This window comes from Geotrypetes seraphini, chromosome 7 (genome assembly GCF_902459505.1).
Source record: "Geotrypetes seraphini chromosome 7, aGeoSer1.1, whole genome shotgun sequence".
Taxonomy (NCBI): domain Eukaryota; kingdom Metazoa; phylum Chordata; class Amphibia; order Gymnophiona; family Dermophiidae; genus Geotrypetes; species Geotrypetes seraphini.
In genome coordinates, this window is record NC_047090.1 from 353,705 (window position 1) to 375,352 (window position 21,648).

Here is a 21,648-nt window from a genome sequence, read left to right on the forward strand (position 1 = left end):
GAGAATATCTGCCTGCTGTCCCTAGATAACACCTATTACGGTAAGTAACTGTGCTTTCTGTGCCAAAAGGTAACGTTTCGGTCAAATATTTTTTAAACATATCTCTAGGAGTAGCTCCTATGGACTTTGGAAAATTCAATACTCTAAGATTTAATCTGTTGAAATTTTCAATTTGTTCGATTTTCCTTTGAAAAAACAGTCGCTGGAATGGGTGATGGTCAGCTTGTCTAAAAGCCAGTTGATGCCATCTAAGCACTTGGAGTATCTCGGGGTTCTCTTTGACACCAGCTTGGGGAGGATCTTCCTTCCGAGGCCCGAATGTTCAAGTTGCAGTTGCAGATCGCTTTCTGATGGATTGTCGGTGTCCTCGGGTGCAGGATTTTCTGCAGGTCTTGGGGTCAATGTCGGCCTCCCTGGAAGTGGTCAGGTGGTCTTGGATTCACATGCACCCTCTTCAGTATGCACGTTTTTGGCGATGGTTGCCTCAGACACACGATCTGGACTCTTCCATCCCTTAGTTAGTCGCAGCCTATGCTGGTGACTATGGTCTTCCAGTCTGGTTCAGGGAGTGAGTCTAGATCAGCCCCAGTGGACAGTGCTTCTCCTGGACACCAGCCTTCTCGGTTGGGGAGCTCTATGTCTCGGTCGCTTGGCTCAGGGCAGCTAGTCACCGGAGGAAGTGAGTTAATGTATTGGAGACCAGAGCCATTCAGTTGGCATTACTAGCTTTCCAGGCTTTGCAGAAGGGCAAGTCGGTTCTGGTTCTCTCGATCAATGCCACAGTGATGGCTTACATTAATCATTAGGGGGGGAACCAAGAGTCATCTGGTAGCGCAAGAGACGTTTCTTCTCATGGAATGGGCAGAGACTCATATTCTGGACATCTCAGTTTCCCACATAGCGGGAGTAGACAATATCCAGGTGGACTTCCTCAGTCGTCATGTGGTGTCTCGGTCTAGAAGCCTTCGAGTTGATTATACAGTCATGGACCTGATGGCCACAAGCATCAACACCAAAGCGCCAGGTTCTTCAGTCAGTGCAGGGATTACCAGGCCAAGGGGCTGTATGCTCTGATGCAGCCTTGGCTGATGGTCAGTCTGCTGTATGTCTTTCCTCTGTGGCCACTGGTGGGCAGAGCCCTTCTTTACATTGCTCATCATGCAGGCGTGATCCTAGTGGCCCCAGACTGGCCCAGGCACCCGTGGTACACGGATCTGGTTTGTAGCCGATCCCCTTCCCCTGCCTCTCTCACCCGACCTTCTGACTCAGGGTCCCATTCCAATGTTTGATCTGGGTTCCTTTTGTCTTACAGCTTGGCTCTTGAAAGGGAATGTCTAAGTAATAAAGGTTATTTAGATAAGGTGATCTCCACCCTCTTGGGTTCTTGGAGGCTTTCCACTTGTCGGGCTTAGGTGTGAGTTTGGCATCTCTTTGAGGAGTAGTGTTCCGCTCGTGGTGTGGTTCCCCTTTGTGCTTCTTTGCCTCACATTTTGGAGTTTTTGCAGAATGGCCTGGATCAGGGCCTTGCCTGGTGCTTCCTTAGGGTTCAGATTGCAGCTTTGTCTTCTTTTCACAGTCTGTTGCATGGTTGACATTTGGCCTCTTCTCCTGATGTGATTTGATTCATGAGAGCGGCAAATCGTCTTTTGGTTCCAGCCTGGGATCTCAATCTGGTTCTTTCTGTGCTTGTGTGTCCTCCTTTTGAGCATCTCTGCTCCTTCACATTGAAGGACCTTACTCTTAAGGTGTTCCTGGTGGCCATTACTTCTGCAAGATGCATTTCTGAACTGCAGGCCTCCCTTACTGAAGTTCTCTAGGGAGCGGGTCATGCAGCGGCTGGTTCCCTCCTTTCTGCTGAAGGTGGTTTCGCCTTTTCATGTCAACCAGTCTGTTGTCCTCCTGGTCTTTGGTTGTCTGGAGGGCTCTTTGAAGCAGAGACAGTTGCGTAAATTGGATGTCCGTAGAATCCTTTGCGCTTATGTTCAGCAGACTCAGGAGTTCTATCAGTCAGATCGTCTTTTTGTCCTTTTAGCGGGTCCTCATAAGGGGAACGGTGTTTCCAAAGCTACGATTGCATGTTGGATCAAGGAGGCTATTGCGTTGGCGTATCTTCTCAAGAAGCCTGTTTTGGATTTTCTCAAAGCTCATTACACTCGGGGGCAGACAGCTTCTCTTGTGCCTCCTGTGGATGTCTGTGGTTTGGTCTTCTCTCCATTCTTTTGTGTGACACTACCGTGTGGATGTTCAAGTGCATCGGGACCTGGTAAGCGTGTGCTTGTAGCAACACTTTAGGGGGTCCCACCCATGATAGGTACTGCTTTGGCATGTCCCATCCGTTTCTGTGCCTGTCTAGAGGGGCACTAAAAAAGGAGAAATTAGGTTCTTACCTGCTAATTTTCTTTCTTTTAGTCCCTCTAGACCTGCCCAGACCCCGCCCTGTCATTTTTATTCAGTGTCTTTTCGCGAAAAGCCCGTTTTTTTCTGCAGTATCTTTTTGTTGGGGTTGTTGGGGAGTTCAATAAGAGCAGCAGCGTTTGGTTCATCTGGCTTAGCTGGCGAGCTGTGGGGATGTTTTTGGAGGTTCTTATTCTAATCAATATCCAACAGTGTTTTTCCTGTCCAATTATTTGATATTCTCCTTCTCACAGTTAAGTTCTTAGTTAGTTGCTGCTTGGCTATTCGTCAGACTGATTATAGATGGGACTGCACAATCCACTTATACTACAGTCAAAAGTCAATGTCTCAGTCCCTATCTGCTGGCAGAGGAATGTAAACCCATCTGTTTCTGTGCCAGTCTGGAGGGACTAAGAGAGAGAAAATTAGCAGGTAAGAACCTAATTTCTCCTTTACCATGTTTATAGGCCAATGGAATGAGATTATATTTAAATAGATTGTAACAACAAATAAAGATTTAAAATTTCATGTTGAAATTCCAAGTGATTGCTGAGAAAAAGGCAAAAAAAAATCATCCTATATTAGATGATAATTGGTATGCATTCTTACATTGAAGACTGAAATATACTTTTTTCATATTTCAGAACATGTTTCGACAACAGCAAAAGCTTTTCCAGCAGGCACGGATAGTCCAGAGTCAGAGACTGAAAACAATTAAACAGTTGTATGAACAGTTCATAAAGGTCCAGTATGCAATGTGCCATTTTTGTATTTACTTAAAAAGAACTGTAGGTACCATAAAATCTAAAGAAATGTGAGTTGTATTGGTTGTGAGAATTGGCTTGCAAACTATTTTGGCATGTTGATTTTTGCAAAATCATGCATAAATAAGCAACGCTGCATCATAGAACTTAGGTATGAATTTTCATAAACCTTTTGCCAAAATATTTAATGCCCTGAAGGACACGTTTGCAAAGCCACTCCACAAAAATGTGCTTCAGGTAAAACACCACAAAATGGAAAAAGAGCATTTTTCTGAAGTAGTTTAGTACATCAGGGTCAAAGGTTTGCATTCAACCATGCTGGCTGCCTCAGGGGATATCAAATAAATCAAAATTTCATGCACTGATGCAATTTCAGGAAAGTTCGCAATAAAAAGATGCCTTAAACTTCTCTTCCAGAGTGGATTAAATCCAGAAGAGAAGTTTAAGGTGCCTTTTTATTTGTTGGGGAGTGGGAGCCTGTTGGGAAAAGTTGATACTTTTGAATGAAGAGAGCACACCACGAAACTGAAAAAGCAGTTTCTATGCAAAGTGGCGGTCTGTTTCATTTTGAGATAAGGGAAGTGGAGTTTTTTTATGCCAATGATACGATTGATAAACTATGAGATTGAAGGTAGCATATAGCTCTTTTTCCTTGTAGCAGAAACTCTTCACATAGTATCTATAAAAAAATCTCATTCTTAGAAAATATTTCAATTATTCCCCATACATGCATATATGACTTGGAGTTGGAGTGGGCACTGGAATAGCTCTATGATTCTTAAACAGTTACAAGTCTGATGTTTCTCCTGTCCATGATGATTATTTGGCAATTTGTAAATTCAATTTTTGTGCCAGTTTGTAAAAGAATTTTTTGTTTCTCTAGATTTGCAAATACAATAAAACCTTGGTTTGCGAGCATAATTCGTTCCAGAAGCATATTTGTAATCCAAAACACTCATATATCAAAGCGAATTTCCCCATAAGAAATAATGGAAACTCAGACGATTCCACAACCCCAAAACTTTAATACAAAATACTATACATACTTGTTTTGCAACACCTCGCTCATTTAGAACAGTCAGTACACTTCTGCAGCGTCAGAAAGAAAAACCATCAGCTCAGTTGTGATGATGTGACAAGTGTATACTGTATGTACTTGTATTGCAAGACTTTGCTTGTTTAGAACAATCACTATACTCCTACAGCGTCAGAGAGAGAAGAACCATTGGCTCAGTTATGATGTGTGTATGCTGTATGTACTTGTATTGCAAGACATTGCTTGTGTATCAAGTTAAAATTTAATAAAATGTTTTGCTTGTCTTGCAAAACACTTGCAAACCAAGTTACTTGCAATCCAAGGTTTTACTGTATGTGAATAACTGAAATATTTTCTAAGAATGAGATTTTTTATATAGACATTGAAAGAGCAGTGTGCAAAGAGTTTCTGCTACAAGAAAAAAAGAGATTTTTCTACCCTTTGTTCTCCTAGTTTATCAAGGATTCTATTGGAGTAGTTATTTATATGTGTTTTTAATACTTCCTTATATTTGAATGATATTATTGATGACAATCTTAAAACACACTATAAGTAATTGGTTCTCAAACCTGTTCTAGGGGACCCCCCAGCCAGTTGGGTTTTTGAGATATTCCTAATGAATATGCATGAGAGAGATTAGCATATAAAGGAAGCCAGCAAATCTGGCTCATGCATATTCATTAGGAATATCCTGAAAACTCAACTGGCTGGGGTGCTCCCAGGATAAGTTTGGGGCTTTTTTTCTCCACTTCATTTGGATTTAGTCTCTGATGTTCTGTTCACTGATGCTCAAATAACAATTTGTTTGCTCTCTTGTTATATACCATATGTACTCATGTATTAGTCTCAAAATTTTAACTTCAAAATACCTTAAAAGCCAGGGGTATCTTATGTATGGGTCATTCTCCATAGCAGCTCATAAAATGAATCACAATCTAGCATCTCTTCTCCCACTTCCCAAGGCTTAGTGTCTCAAACTTCCCCTCCCCCCACCCTCCATGTACCTTCAAACTTCTATAAAAGTAGTAGCACAACAATGATATACCTAGGGGGGGGGGTGCTCTGGAGCAGGTTACAAGTGGCAGAAGGATGGAGGAGAAGCAATGCTGGACATGGAGGTGTGCAGGAGGAAAAAAAAGAGAGCAGTGTTGGACCTGGAGATATATGGGAGAAAGAGAGGAGGAGCGGTGTTGCACCTTGAGGTGGAGAGAAAGGAGAGAGAAGTAGCAATGTTGGGATTAATTTCCAATTCAAGTTATATATGGTTCACAGCAGTTTTGGCAATTTTAGACCCCAGGTTGCCCTTGACATACACAAACATATACAGAAATTCATACAATTAGGAGTCTATAGTTAGTGTGGGTTTTGAATGATTTGGTTCCAACTTATTTATACATATTTTGGCTGAATTAGGAGATTTGGCAAGGATTATTATTTTTTTTTTAATATTGAATTGTTAATCTTATTTCTTTAGCACCTGTCTAGACCAGTAATAGCTTACCATGACCAGCAGGTGGAGACTGAGACAAAACTTAAGCTGTAATACTAATAGAGGTGCTTCCCTCTAGTCCAGTGGTCTTAAACTCAAACCATTTGCAGGGCCACATTATGGATTTGTAGGTTCTTGGAGGCCTGAAAAAAAAAATGTCTTATTAAAGAAATGACAATTTTCCATAAGGTAAAACTCTTTATCCTCTATAATAAAACCCTAAGCACACTTAAGAGGCCGTGTTCCCTGCCGCAGTGATGTGTGCCTCCATACCGAATTCAATTGGAGGCATGTGGGGTGGCTTGCGACGGCGATTTCAGTGGTGGTTTGACTCCTGCGCGGCCGGGATGCCTCTTCTCACCCCCCGACCAGCAAACGCAGCAGCCTTGGGGCAGTTGCTAGGCCGGCCCACTTCAATAATGCGAGGTGGGCCGGCCTAGCAAAAGCCCCGAGGCTGCCCGGGCTAGCGGATGCTGGACAGGGGGAGCATGGAAAAGAGAAGGCCTACTGCTGGACAGAGGGGAGGTAAAAGGAAGGGAGAAGGCATACTGCTGGATAGGGGGAGCAGGGAAGAGGTGCTGCTGGACAGGGGGGGAGGAGGGAAGAGGTGCTGCTGGACAGGGGGGAGGTAAAAGGAAGGGAGAAGGGCTACTCCTGGACAGGGGGAGCAGGCAAGGGGTGGTGGTGGACAGCCGAGGAAAGAGAGAGACAGACAGAAAGAAAGACAGACAGAAAGCGGCCAAGGAGAGAGAAAGAAAAACAGACACACACATCTATTCTAGCACCCGTTAATGTAATGGGCTTAAAGACTAATAGTTTATAAATCTTGCCTTTTGACTAAGTCTTAATAATAATATTGTAATTTATAGCTAAAGAGACATATGATCAAGAAACTTTTTTATTTTTCTTTTGTGATTATGATAAACATACCGAGGGCCTCAAAATAGTACCTGGCGGGCTGCATGTGGCCCCTGGGCCGCAAGTTTGAGGCCACTGCTCTAGTCTAACCAGTCTTTGCTCAGTCTCCAGCAGATGTGGTAAGCTGTGCCAATCTTCCCTGAAAATGGTTGGTGTAGGCCTGTTGGAAGTTGTTTAGTGGCTTTCTTGTCCCTGTTTGGTGCTGGATTGAACTTGGGGGGACCCTTTCAGGGGTCCATCCGTCCTCAGGGGTGTCACATTCGATGAGTCACGAGTTGAGTCCCTCCCCCAATTTCCTCCACCTCCCCAAAATTTTTCTAGAAGTGCCTCAACTGTAAGCCTTGCCACCGATACCGGCAAGGCATATGACTTAGAGAGCCAGTGGAGTCTGTTTTGACAGGAAGAAAAAAAAAAATTCTGAGGCAGTGCCGTCATTGTTATTGCTTTTTATTGCTAACCAGCACTTTTTCCCTTAGCTAAGTTGAATATTGTACAATGTGTACTTTTAAAGGGAAAAAGTGTTCATTGTGCTCCAGACTTGAGGTTGATGCGGCCAGCCTGTACTTGTAGTGTACCAGCCGCAGCGAAGGGGAATCCTCTTGACTTCAGGTGCCGGGATCCCTTCCACGAGTGCCTCACGCATCAGCAGCTAACAGCTGGGAAGCCCGGGCTTCCCTTGCCACCAGCGCCATAATTCTTCAGTCAGCGCAGGGATCTTCAGGTTGAGGGGCTGGATGCTCTGGTACAGCCTTGGCCGACGGCGGGCCTCCTGTACGTGTTACTTCTGTGACTGATGGTGGGCAAAGTCTTTCTTCGCATTGCTTGGCACCCCATCCACCTGATCCTGGTGGCTCCGGATTGGCCCAGACGCCCATGATATGCGGGTCTGGTTCGTCTATTCGTGGCAGATTCTCTTCTGCTGCCCCTCTCACCCGACCTTTTGACTCAGGACCCAATTCCAATGTTCGATCCGGGTCCCTTTTGTCTTACGGCTTGGCCCTTGAGAGGGCCTAGGTAAGAAAGGTTATTCAGATAAAGTGGTCTCCACTCTCTTGGGGTCTTGGAGGCTTTCCACTTCTCAGGCTTATGTGCGGGTTTGGTGTATTTTTGGTGTGCTGCGTTTGGAGTGGTTTCCTTTCGTGCCCCTTTTCCTTACATCTTGGAGTTCTTGCAAGCTGGCCTGGATAGGGCCTGGCCTGGTCTTCTTTCAGGGATCAGCTTGCAGCTTTGTCTGCTTTTCAAGGTTTGCTGCAGGGTAAGTGTTTAATCTAATCTTCTATTTCTGCGTAGCTCATACATAGGTAGGCTCAAGGCAACTTAAAGAGGGGGAGGAGGGTAGGAGGGAGTGGGGTGGGTACCAGAAATTGAGGAGTCTGAGTCAAAGGATTTATCTACCGACTCCATAGCCCTGATTTCAACACATATAGATAAAACCAGGGCTTCGGAGTCAGAGACAATTTTGGGTACCTGGCTGGAGTCATGGGTACCAGAAACTTGAGGAATCAGGGTCGAAGGATTTATCTACCAACTCCACAGCCCTGCTGCTACTGGCAAATTAATTTTTTTTAAATCATTTTAATTGTTTTTATAATAGCACTTTCCATAAATATCAGCACCAATTAAACCCCTTAAAAAAATTAAAAGCCCCTCTTTTACAAAGCCATGCTAGCGGCAAAAGTCCTGAAGCCCTTTAAATCCTTATGGGCTTCAAGGCAGTTAATGCAGCAGCAGCTGCTAAAGCGGCTTTGTAAAAAGGGGGAGAGGTTAGGCACCTAGATTGGCTAGGCTTGGTATAGTTAGGCGCCTTTTATAGAATCAGGACCTAACTGTCAAGGTGAGAAGTTACAGAGTACTTGTAACACCAATATTTTCACTGATTTGTATAATATAGGGCATGGATGACCTGGAAAAGAATCATGAAAGTCTTCTAACAGGTGCACAAATTGAACTTCGTAAAGAAATGACTATGTTGCAAAAGAAAATCATGATGGACACTGTGAGTATTGCAGAAAGAGCAAAACAGCACATTGGTAGCAAAGTCATTCAAACACATTACTCTTTATTTTCTTTGGCAATAAGATCATAAAAACAAATATGTTACACTTGTATAAAAATATTGTATATTTATTCAGCATGTTTCTCTTCTACAGCAACAGCAAGAGATGGCAAGTGTTCGCAAGTCTCTTCAGTCCATGTTGTTCTGATGATTCACTGAAGAAATAACTTGTACCTAACGTGATACAATTAGAAATGAATGCGTTATTTTAAGCTATTTCATGTTGTTGTTAATATGTTCTAATTTTACAGAGTTAGCAACTATCTCTTTAACTGTTGTCATTTGCCGTTATCCTTAAAATAAAGTACAATGTTGCTACAATTACCAAAGTTATCTTACTCAAATGAGAAAAGATGAGATTTAAAGCTGCAAGTTTCTCACTTCTGCAACTTGCTATTATTGTTTCCTAGTCTTGGTAGTTTGGATATTTTTGCTGCTTCTGAATGCAATTGTGAATAAGGTCGAAATATTTCAGTTATGCTTGACTGAGCTCATCTTCTTATGACTGGGAAGAATTTATTTTTTAGTAAGACTGTAAACTTGATTCAGGATGTTAAACAAGTATATTTCACCCAGAAAGAGTATTATATACTTTAAAGGCTGCATCAGAAAATCCCAATGCAATTCAGAATGACAGAGTACTATGCTAGTTATCTACATAAGAATAGCCTTACTGGGTCAGGCCAATGGTCCATCAAGCCCATTCTCACGGTGGCCAATCCAGGTCACTAGTACCTAGCCAAAACCCAAGGAGTAGCAACATTCCATGCTACCGATACAGGGCAAGCAATGACTTCTCCCATGTCTTTCTCAATAACAGACTATGGACTTTTCCTCCAGGAACTTGTCCAAGCCTTTATTAAAACCAGCTACGCTATCTGCTTTTACCACAACCTCTGGCAATGTGTTCCAGAGCTTAACTATTCTCCGAGTGAAAAAAATTTCCTCCAATTGGTTTTAAAAGTATTTCCCTGTAACTTTGAGTGTCTCCTAGTCTTTGTAATTTTTGACGGAGTAAAAAAAAAAAAATCGATCCACATCTACCCGTTCCACTCCACTCAGGATTTTGTAGACTTCAATCATATCTCCCCTCAGCCTTCATTTTTCCAAGCTAAAGAGCCCTAACCTTTTTAGTCTTTCCTCATATGAGAGAAGTTTCAACCCCTTTATCATCTTGGTTATTCCTCTTTAAACCTTTTCTAGCACCACTATATCTTTCTTGAGGTAAGGAGACCAGAATTGAACACGATACTCCAGATGAGGTTGTATCATGGAGCGATTCAGGGGCATTATAACATTCTTAGTCTTGTTAACCATCCCTTTTTTAAATAACTCCTAGCATCCTGTTTGCTTTTTTAGCTGCCGCTGCACATTGGGCAGAAGGTTTCATTGTATTGTCTACAATGACACCCAGATCCTTTTCTTGGGCCCTAACCCCCAGTAACTATGATTCAGGTTATTCTTCCTAATGTGCATCACTTTGTATTTCTCCAGCCTCAGAAAACCAAGTTTGTAAGAAATTAGAACTCTGTTTGCAAGATTATAAGGCCCATTTTACATAAAACGTTCAGATCGGAATTCAGATAGCCAGGTCAGGAATTTTTCAATTCCAACAGTATTTTACAAAATACTCTGCTAAACATGGAGCCTTTTGTAAAAAAAAAATATATTTATAAGAGCATGCAAGTGGTTGTGTATTTGACATCATAAACCATAGGAACAGCCATTTTACAAACAGAGAAGTGAAAAATAAAATCAGTGCCACAACCCCGTCAGCTTTATTGTGGAAGCAGTGATGTCATGATTTACATGTAAAAGTGGTGCCACTGCCACCTGTAACTGTCCTATTTTACAAACTCTATTCATGTAAGTTCTACCAGTTAATTAGCAAAACCACAATTTTATATTTCTTGATTTTGGAGGTAGAAATAAATGGGGGATTAAAGAGAATTACTTCCTTAATCTGGTACTTCTCAGCCCATTTCTTGGAGCCCATCAACCAATCAGGTTGTCAGAATATGCACAATACATGTGCTTGAGATAGATTTGAATGTACTGCCTCCTTGGTATGCAAATTACTTATGCATATTCATTGTGGATATCCTGACTGGCTGGGTGTGTCCTAAGGACTGGGTTGAGAAGCACTGCTTTAATCCCTTGTGTAAAGCCCTGGGCCAAATGAGCAGTTTAAAAATCTGTGCTTACCTTTTAGCAAATGTAAAACTTGGGGAATTTTTTCCCCTATAAATTGGGTTTTCCCTTTGTAACATGAGAATTACACATGTAGATTTTGGTCTCACCTAGGGCATGCCCACAATACCCCCCTTTGAAATTTCTATGTGTTGTGGTTCTCCATGTATGGTCCATAGTCCATAGTCCATAATTGAGAAAGACATGGGGGAAGCCACTGCTTGCCCTGAATCGGTAGCATGGAATATTGCTACTTCTTGGATTTTGGACAGATATTAATGGTCTGGATTGGCTACCGTGAGAACAGGCTACTGGTCTTGACTGACCATTGGTCTGACCCAGTAAGGCTATTTTTATGTTGTTAAAAGACTCTTTGAATCCACTTGACAGGTCCTCCTAGAGCAGGGGTGTCCAATGTCGGTCCTCGAGGGCCGCAGTCCAGTCGGGTTTTCAAGATTTCCCCAATGAATATTCATGAGATCTATTTGCATGCACTGCTTTCATGGTATGCTAATAGATCTCATGCATATTCATTGGGGAAATCCTGAAAACCCAACTGGATTGCGGCCCTCGAGGACCGACATTGGACACCCCTGTCCTAGAGGATGGAGAAGCTCCAGCAATGAAGAAGACCCTATAATTTTTTGGAAGGATGAATTGCTATCCCTTATTATCCAGGTTCTGGTAGCATTGAAAGTTGCTGAGGAATGAGATTGCAGAGGATCCTCTATTGGAAGGAATTTGGAAGCCAGCATAGGGCAATCAAGGACATCAGTATTCTGGAGTGGGAAACCCCTAATGCTGAAGATAGAAAGGTTGTTGGCAAAGTTATACTCAATGCCAGCTGAGGAAAAGGCAGATTATGCTTGCTAAATGTGAATGCCTTGGTATTGGTCATGACCAAGATAATGACCATTCAAGTTTATTAAAATTTTGATTTATATGCAATATCAAATATTTTCAATGCGTATCACAAAAATAAAATTGGGAGCTAAATAAAATCATTTGAACAATAGACATAAAAACATATCCATAGACAATTAATAATACATAAGGAATACAGGGATAAAACTACATTTGTTTAAAGTAAAAAACCAAAAGAAAAACATCTTAGGGAAGAGCAACATCAGGAAGATTATTTTTAAAAAAACAACATTAGTATTTAAGTGAAACTTGAGCTAAAAATACATATTTAAAAGCAGACTTAATCTAAGAGTAAGTAGGAAGAGCATAAGAAGAAAAAAGATTATCTGATTTAAGATTCAAATGCATCTTTATAAAGATAGCTTTTTAATTTACTTTTAAATTTTTCTAGAGAGGTTTCGGCGCACAGAAAAATTGGAAGTTTGTTCCAAAGGTTGTAGTTCTTCTAGTGCCTATTACTTTTAATGATGGAATGGTTAGCAAGTATTGATTTGCTGATCTAAGAGATCTAGCTGGGGAATACGGTATTAAGTACCGATATAAGAATATTGGGGTATTAGTTTTCTGAATTTTAAATGTAAGCAACGCAATTTTGTATGTTATTCTATGTGAAATTGGTAGCCAATGTGCGTCTCACAGAAGAGGGGTGACATGATCATATTTTTTTGAGTTGGTAATAATTTTTATTGCAGTGTTTTGTATAATTTGTAACCTTCGTATTTCTTTCTGTGTTATGCCTTGGTATAATGTGTTGCAATAATCGAGTCTAGAAATTATCAAAGAGTGAATTAAAATATTTAGAGCTTTTGGTTCTAAAAGTTTGGCTAAAGATCTGATGAGACATAGTTTGTAAAAACAGTTCTTAACTACAGAGCTAATCTGATCGTGGTAAAATAGCTCGTCATCCAATATTATTCCCAATATTTTGGTCGTCGTTACTTTTTGTAATGGAAAACTATCCAAAAAGATTTTTGCTTCAAATGTAATTTCTTTTTTCCATGGCAGGAGCATTATTGAAGATTTAGATGGATTGAGGGATAGCATATTGTCTTTTAACCATTGGGTAATTTGTGTTAACTTATTATTTATGTTCATTATCTCATTGGAATTGCCAGTATTTAATGGATGAATAAGCTAGATGTCATCTGCGTATGCGTAAGCAGAAAAACCTATGGATTGACTTAGTGTGAGAAGTGGAGCTAGGAAGATATTGAATAAAAGAGGAGATAAAATGGAGCCTTGAGGGATACCATATGAGTTTGTATAATTACTTGATGATGTATCATTGAAAATAACTTTAGATGACCTGTCCTGAAAATATGAGTTAAACCAGTTTAAAACTTGTTCTGAAATACCAATGGCAGATAGTCTCTCAAGAAGTAGATGATGATCGATGGTATCAAAAGCTGACGATAGGTCAAGTGAAATAACATAAGAACATAAGAAGCGCCATCTCCGGATCAGACCTTCGGTCCATCAAGTCCGGCGATCCGCACACGCGGAGGCCCCGCCAGGTATACACCTGGTTTATTTATAGCCACCATATCTTTATATGCCTTTCTCAAGGAGATATCCAAAATTTAGCTAAGAAATACTTTCTTTCTTGCTAAACAAGCAACCATATGTAATTTATACCGACCCTCAGTGGCACCACTCAGGACTCAAAATTTTCATTGTCCTGAGCTTTACGTGTCTGCTCGTCACTGGGTCTCATTAAAAGAATTGGCGGTTACAGTGGTAGTTGGCAGTGAAGAGGGATGAAGCCTTGAAAAAGCTATCTCGGCGAAACATGTCGGCTAGGACATCCCTTAAAAACGCTGACATCTCAAGCCAAGCAAACTTAGCCACAGTTTTAAGCTAAGTATACATATATAAAATAAATACAAATAAAAAGTCTAAAAAGATATAGCTCTAAAAAAGTAATGAGACCCAGTGACGAGCAGACACGTAAAGCTCAGGACAATGAAAATTTTGAGTCCTGAGTGGTGCCACTGAGGGTCGGTATAAATTACATATGGTTGCTTGTTTAGCAAGAAAGAAAGTATTTCTTAGCTAAATTTTGGATATATGAAGTAAGCACCTAGAATTATATATAGTGCTTTAGGTTTGTTTCTCAAGGAGATATGCATCTAGTTTGCTTTTGAAGCCTGGGACTGTCGATTCCGCAATAATCTCCCCTGGGAGAGTATTCCAGATGTCCACCACTCTCTGTGTGAAGCAGAACTTCCTGACATTAGTCCTGAACTTGTCCCCCCTTAGCTTCATTTCATGTCCTCTTGTCCGTGTCAAATTGGACAATGTAAATTAGAAGCATTGATTTATGATGGTCCAAGTAATATTGAATATTGATTGTAAGACCTATCATTGAGTATTCTGTAGATTGATTAGCTCTAAAGCCGGTCTGGTTGGGATGTAATATATGAGTTTTTTCAATAAAGTTGTTTACATGATTGAAAACAACTTTTTCTATTAATTTAGTGAGGAATGGCAGGTTAGCAATTGGTCGATAGTTTGATTCAGATGAGATTGGGTCTTTAGGATTTTTAATTATTGGACGGATGATTGCTTCTTTCCATTCTTTTGGCATGGTGCCAGTTGTTAAACTATTTTCAATCATGGACCTAATAAAAGGTCCGAAAAAGGGAAAGAAGTGTTTTATAAAGGATGGAGAAATTGAATGAGAATACGCACCTTTAATGTTAATACTTTGTAGTAAATGTTTAAGGACCTCTAAAGATGGTATTTGAAAGTTGGTGCATTTTGAAATGGGTAGAGTTGAAATAGGTTCTATGTCTATATTATGATTACTTTTTGCTTTAATGCTATCTCTAATTTTATGTATTTTGCTTACAAAGTAATTTGCTAGAGTTTGTGCTTGGTTTATTTACTAATTCTGGGTTTTCAATTCTTTTTGGAACTAAGAATTTTTTAAAATGGCAAAAAGGGCAGAGGAGTTTTTGGCATTTTCAATCTTTTTAGAATAAAAGGATGTTTTTGCTAAATTTATTTTGGTTTTATAGTATGATAATTGATCTTTATATCTTTTCAAATTTTCTTGTGAGTTGTTTTTTCTCCATTTCCGTTCTAATGCCCCGAGTTGTTTTTTAATTAGGTTAAGTTCTTCTGTATACCAAGGATTTCTTCTTTTCCTATGATTAATAATTTTTGTACATAATGGGGCTAATTTTACCATTAAATCTTCTGTGGCAGTGGACCAAGCTTTAATTTGTTCATCAATTGATAAGAGACCAAAATCTTCTATTTTTAAATTAAATGATGCTGTTATGGAGGAAAGTTCTATTTTATTGTAATCATGATAGGTGATTGGTTTTGAGTAGTAGTTGTTCTTAACAATTTTAAAAAGAAGGTTCATGGTGATTAGTGAGTGGTCTGACTGGGGTAATTTTGGGATTAGAAATAGTTTCGTTCAAGGATGTGGAAGTAATGATTGTATCTAATGTATGACCTGCAGAGTGAGTTGGTACATTAATCAGAGAAATAAGATTTAAATTGGAGATTCATTCTGAGGATTCTTCTGTCAAAGGATTAGATGTATCATCTAAATGGATATTAAAGTCACCAAGTAGTATAGCATTCTTTGATGAAGAATTTAAATCAAATAGTAGTGTCTGCAGAGAGTCAAAGATGTCACGTCACATTGGTGGAGGGATATATAAAAGCAGAAAATCAGTTGGTGGAGACGTGTTAATTTTGAATTGTTGAAATTCGATAGATGTGTCAGTTAGAGACTGATCAACTTTAGTTAGTAAAGAATGTTTAAAAATGACGGCTAATCCGCCACCTTTTTTATTTCCTTTTCTGTGATTATAAACATAAGAGTATTCTGTAGGGCATGCAAAAGAAAGATATGCCTCTTCTCCTGGAGAGAGCCATGTTTCTGTTATGCATAATATATCCAGGTTAGATTGAAGTATTAAATCATTAATTATCTGAGTTTTAGTTTTAATAGATCTTACATTATTTAAACCTATTGCAATATTTGATGTTTGATTGGATTGTAAAGGAATTAAAGGGATTTCGATATATGCTGGAGTATAATGTAGTTGAGACTTACCTTCTTTAGGTGGTCTATTGCCCCAAAAAGTTGGAATTGGAAGAACTATATTTTCCATTGGTGTTAGAGGTAACTGAAGAGAGATTAGAATAAGCAGAAGAAGGTTTATCTTAGCGTGTGTTAGTTTAAGTAAGGAACCGCACAAAGGAGCAGGACCTGCTCCTTAATCGCGCTCCTTTGGCGTGTGCCGCAAAGGAAATGAAGTTATGTAGCATGTACCGGAAGTCAGCTGGGGTCGCACGGAGCGCGGCAGCGGATCAAAGATAGTGGTAAGATCGGAAGTCAGCTGGTTGAAGGTTGAGGAGCACTAAAGGTTTCATAGGACTGCCAGATAGAGGCACTGTTGTATGTTATTTTGTGAAGACTATTTTGGAAGTGGCACATTTAGTAAGGGGATTACTTTTCTGACTGTTTTGTCTGTAAGTTTGCTAAGGGCTTCTGTTTAGAACATGGCTAAAGTGATAAGTGTGTCATCTACTAAGGTAGAGGAATTGGCCAGCTGATATGGCATCTCAAGACAAGCTCAATGAATGTGAAGTTACTTTTTGGAGAAGATTTAGAGAAATTGGTGAAGACTTGGAATTCAAGGTTCCTGGAGGACAAGCCCCAGGTTGCTGTTTGTCATCTTGGTGGTGCTTTCATAGGATCTCAAAGTATCGCCTAGGAAGTTTAGATCATCCAGAGGGCTATTCTTTCATGGAGTTTAGAGTGTGGCACAGTGGTTAAAGCTACAACCTCAGCACCCTGAAGTTGTGGGTTCAAACCCACGCTGCTCCTTATGACCCTGGGCAAGTCACTTAATCCCCCCATTGCTCCAGGTACATTAGATAGATTGTGAGCCTACCAGGACAGACAGGGAAAAATGCTTGAGTACCTGAATAGATTCATGTAAACAGTTCTGAGCTCCCCAGGAGAACTATATAGAAAACTGAATGAATTAATAATAATAAAATGTTAAGCGCCCATGTGCACTCGCGCCGCGTGTTCCCTGTTCCGTCGTGACGGCACGAGTGCGCATGCGCGCTTATACGTCACAGTCTCCTTTTTTTACAGCCCGGCTCGCTGAGAGGAAGAGCGTCGCTGGCACCGGGGAGGGGGGGGCGCCAGTTCAGCTCGGCCGCTCCATCTCAGCAGCCCCCGAAGCTCCTCAGCAGCCTATCCCGCTCCCTCGAGAAGGGCTCCCGTTGGCGGCACTGCTGCTGGTGGCGCTGCTCCCGCTGCTGTGCGCGAGCGACGCCCCAGAGCTGGACCCCGCGAACGGCAGACAGAGGTGAGGATGGATTGATGGGAGCTGCTGGACTGTTGGGGGGGGATAGACAGAGGGGAGATTCTGCTTTGGTGGGAGTTGGGGAAAGGAAGGGAGGCCTACTGCTGCACAAGGGGAGCAGGAAGAGGTGCTAATGGACAGGGGGCGAAAAGGAAGGAAAGCCTACTGCTGGACAGGGGGGAAAAAGGAAGGGAGGCCTACTGCTGGACAGGGGGAGTAGGAAGAGGTGCTGATGGACAGGGGGGAGGTAAAAGAAAGGGAGAATGGACAGGGGGAGCACGCAAGGGGTGGTGATGGACAGCCAAAACAAAGAAAGACAGAAATACAGAAAGTGGCTAAGGAGACAGAGAGAGAAAAAAATAAAAACAGAAACACACATACATTCTAGCACCCGTTAATGTAACGGGCTATAAAGCTAGTAAATAAATAAGAAGAGAAAGAGACAATAGCACCAGGGGTGCTGTAACAAGATTTTAGAGTCTATATTCTGGTTCAGCCAGTGTGTAGATACTTAGGCTCCCCCCTCTAGTAAAAATGCCCTATGTCACCTTGCATTGCTGGGTTATTGAAGTTTTCTGCAAGAGCTGGGATCTCAAAGTTTTGCATCTTCTTCCAATGTTTTTATAGAATCCCCCTGCCAGTTCCCTCTAAAAGTGGAGATAGTCATGTTATTTATTTTTTTTTTTACCCACTGCCATTGTGGTCCCTCCAGAGGAATGGAAGCTTGAATGATGCTTCAGTTGTTTCATCAATCGCAAAAAAGGAGGACATTTTGTCTTGGATTTGAAACAGGTTGACAGAGTATTGCAGGTTCCAAGACTTTACAGTAGAAACTCTGAGGTCGGTCATCCTGCTATTTGTCACCAGAAGTACTTATGATTTTCAATACTGGGGGGACATATTCAGTCCTGAACCCTACAATTTGATTTAGCCAGGTAATGGTGGTAATGACTTCACTTTGGAAGGAAGGGGTATTGTACCTCAATGATTGGTTGATTTGGGCAAAGTCATATCAAGTGTATGTTGGCATCAGCTCAGATAAAACACTTTCTGGAGGAACTAGATGGGGTCATCAACTTTGCCAAAAGCAGGCTGGTGCCAACCCAGTCCCTGAGTACTCTCCTCAATACTTGATAAAGAGGTCTGAAATTGTATTCCCAAAGGGATCTGCTCAGAGTAAGGCAAAGCCCAGGACTTGGGATTATTTCCATATCAGGGTTCTATGGTGTTGCCCTGGTGTTTGTGCTGAGGGCTGAGCTCATTTGCTTCAGAGGTCCTCTTTCTTTTGGCGATTGTTGTAGTTGCAGTATTTGAACCCCCTCAGGAAATTTCACTTACAGACATTGCCCTGAAAATGATATTCCTGGTGGTGGTTATTTTGCCAACAGGAAGGATCTCAAAATTGCAAGCCCTTTCTTGCCAGTGCTTTCCTTTTTGCCCAAGTTGTCTCTTTCATTGATACCAGTGTTTCAGGTAGTCAGGGACCATGAAGAGTTGTCCGAGCTCCCTCTGTTACAGGTACAAAGGATTCTATATTACTCTTTAAGAATGGCCAAGGGTTTTTATAGATTGGATTATTTGTTTTGTTCAGTGGAGCTAAGAAGGGAGAAACAGCTTCAAAGCCCAGTGGATTATGGAAGTGATTGTATTGACATTAATTGCACAGGGCATAATTTTCTGGACAGAGTCTAACCTGCTTCCTTGACAGAAAATCTGTAGCATACAGATACAACCAAACCTGCCTCCAACATGCATCCCTTCTAGCTTGAACATAAGCTTGGTTGTATCACACCTTCATTAGATACTGCCCATGTATCTGGATTGGACTGGAGGGACAACAAGGAAAGATACTAGGTCTTACTTGCTATTTTCTTTCCTCAAGTCCAGTCCCATATTCACTCTTTATAACTAGTATCTTTCAAGTTTTGATACAGCAAGACCTAGATGTTTATGTTTATTAGTATTTATATACCACTGTTTGTTACAACATCAGTGAGGAGTTTTACACTGCTTCTTTCAAATTTAATTTCCTTGAAATTGAACTTCTCATTGTTTATGGGTCAGACGTTGGCTCAGCTGGCAGTGATTATTTGCACTTTGTTTTGTTAAAGAGGTGTAAATTTTTAGTCTGCTTTAATACAGCTGTGGTCTGCATAGGACTCTCCACTGTAATGTAAATGAAACTAATGGTTCTTAAGCTCCATATGCTAGCAGAAAAGCATAAACCCATTCACCTGGACAGGACTGAAGCGACTCAAGGAAAGAAATTAGCAGGTAATACTTAATTTCTCCTTCTATATTTTGATATTTTATATGATTTTATGCTGTAAACTGCTTTGAATGATTTTGTAGAAACATTTTATTTGTTTAGTTATAAAATATTATATGACACTAGGCTTGGGATTATCTCCTGGTAATACTTATGGACATTTTGAGTATGAAACTAAGAAAGGGTAGATTCTGTACGAACAGATGATGAGTGTATAATATCCTGTAGGCCAGGGGTGTCAAAGTCCCTCCTCGAGGGCCGCAATCCAGTTGGGTTTTCAGGATTTCCCCAATGAAGATGCATGAGATATTAGCATACAATGAAAGCAGTGCATGCAAACAGATCTCATGCATATCCATTGGGGAAATCCTGAAAACCCGACTGGATTGTGGCCCTCGAGGAGGGACTTTGACACCCCTGCTGTAGGCCCAAAGGAAAGCCTTGAAGCAGCCAGTGCATTTGATTTAGTCTTTTTTTCTGTGAGAGATATCTGAATAGGACAGAATCAGGATCTCTGAAATGAACCTGTATGAAGCAGAAAATGAAAAACTAAAGGTAGAATGATCTGTAGCTAAAAGAATACTACCAAGTTCTTCTACTGTGAAGAGGATGATATTCACACCATGTCAACAAAAATAAATAGAAGAAAGCAAGTGTTAATATTTAGTTGAAATAAAAAAGAAAGTAGCATTCTTTTCAGCATAATTAAGTCAAAAGGTTGAAACAATATATTTATTTACAGTTCTATCAAATTGAATGGAAATATTTCAATATATATGTTGCTGTTTTTATATACTATTACAAGAATAGTGTAACAGGTGTGAGATCATCCATTTGGTTCAAATATAGTTTAAGGTCTCATTTCTTAAATTTTTGCACTGTGGAATGTTTGTTGAAAAATCAAAATTTTTTCAAAAGTAGAAAATGTAATAGATCCCCTTGTTTACTAGGCAGATTCTTAAATAAAACCTTTAGTATTTTAATACCTCTTAGAGCTTACTCTCCTATAAAATACTTATTATCCAACATCTATATTTCTAAATACATTTTGCATTTTATGTTTGCAGTTAAAGTTCAAGTATTACACATTTTACATTTACAAACTTGTAGCGTTAACTTTAGCAGAAATTTTTTTAAAATAAAAGTTATTGTAACAAATATGCTTTAGTTGTAGTAAAAATACATTTGGTCAATACTGCTTAAAATTACTTGCATTTTATCCCAGCGAGCTAACTTTTTAGCAGAAATTTTTTTAAAATAAAAGTTATTGTAACAAACAATATGCTTTAGTTATAGTAAAAATACATTTGGTCAATACTGCTTAAAATTACCTGCATTTTATCCCAGCACCAATCAGTATTCTTTTGACAATTAATAGAACTATATAAATATATCCAGAGGAGAAGGAAAACAAGAGTGTTTTAGATAAAATTACTCTCCCCTTTTACAAAAGCGCAGCATGGTTTTTAGTGCCTGCCGCAGATCTGATACTCACGGAATTCCTATGTGCATCCGAGATGTTACCACCACGGCCGGTGCTAAAAACCATGCAGGAAGTGCAAAAATGGAATTGTGAGACTCAAAGGTGATGGGGAGAAATATGTAGAAGCTGAAAGATAATGCTGAATTGCTTAACAAAAATTGGAAGCAAGGAAGAAGAAGTAGGGAACTTACAGGCTGGCAAGCCTAACTTCTGTGGCAGGTAAATTAATGGAAATGCATTTAAAATAGAAAAAAGTCAAGTTTCTGGAATCCAGTGGATTACAGGACCCAAGGCAACATGGATTCACTAGAGGCAGGTCTTGTCAGACAAATCTGATTAATTTCTTTGACTAGGTGACCAGAAAATTGCATAGAGAAAGTTTGCTAGATGATGTGTATTTAGATTTTAGCAAAGCCTTTGGTAATGTTCTACACAGGCATCTGTTAAATAAACTTAATGCCCTCGATATAGGTTCCAAAATGATGGACAGGGTCAGGAATTGTTTGAGTGGAAGGTGACAGAGGGTAGTGGTCAATAGAAATTGCTCCGAGGGGAGGGATGTTACCAGTGGTGTGCCTCAAGATTCAGTTCTTGGGCCTATTCTTTTTAACTTTTTTGTAAGCAATATTACCGAACTGCTGTTGGGTAAGATTTGCCTCTTTATGGACGATACCAAAATCTGGAATAGAGTAGATACCTCTGAGGGTGTGGATAACAAGGCAGGATCTAGCAAAGCTTAAAGAATGGTCTGAAATTTGGCAGCTAAGATTTAAAGCTAAAAAA

At 40.3% G+C, this 21,648-nt stretch overlaps 2 protein-coding genes across 4 annotated transcripts in view; one reads left to right on the top strand and one right to left on the bottom strand.

Annotated features, from left to right (window-relative positions):
• The window catches only part of SYCP3 (synaptonemal complex protein 3), a 54,811-nt gene extending 45,703 nt beyond the window's left edge, over positions 1–9,108 (top strand). For all 3 annotated transcript variants that reach the window (XM_033953314.1, XM_033953313.1, XM_033953312.1), the window contains exons 7-9: positions 3,039–3,137; positions 8,493–8,597; positions 8,752–9,108. In XM_033953314.1, the coding sequence (XP_033809205.1) occupies positions 3,039–3,137; positions 8,493–8,597; positions 8,752–8,805 (258 nt within the window). In that variant the 3' untranslated portion in view covers positions 8,806–9,108. The remainder of the gene's footprint in view (positions 1–3,038; positions 3,138–8,492; positions 8,598–8,751) is intronic.
• The window catches only part of CHPT1 (choline phosphotransferase 1), a 53,079-nt gene continuing 40,071 nt past the window's right edge, over positions 8,641–21,648 (bottom strand). The window contains exon 9 of the mRNA XM_033953311.1: positions 8,641–8,831. Coding sequence (XP_033809202.1) covers positions 8,787–8,831 — 45 coding nt within the window. The 3' untranslated portion in view covers positions 8,641–8,786. The remainder of the gene's footprint in view (positions 8,832–21,648) is intronic.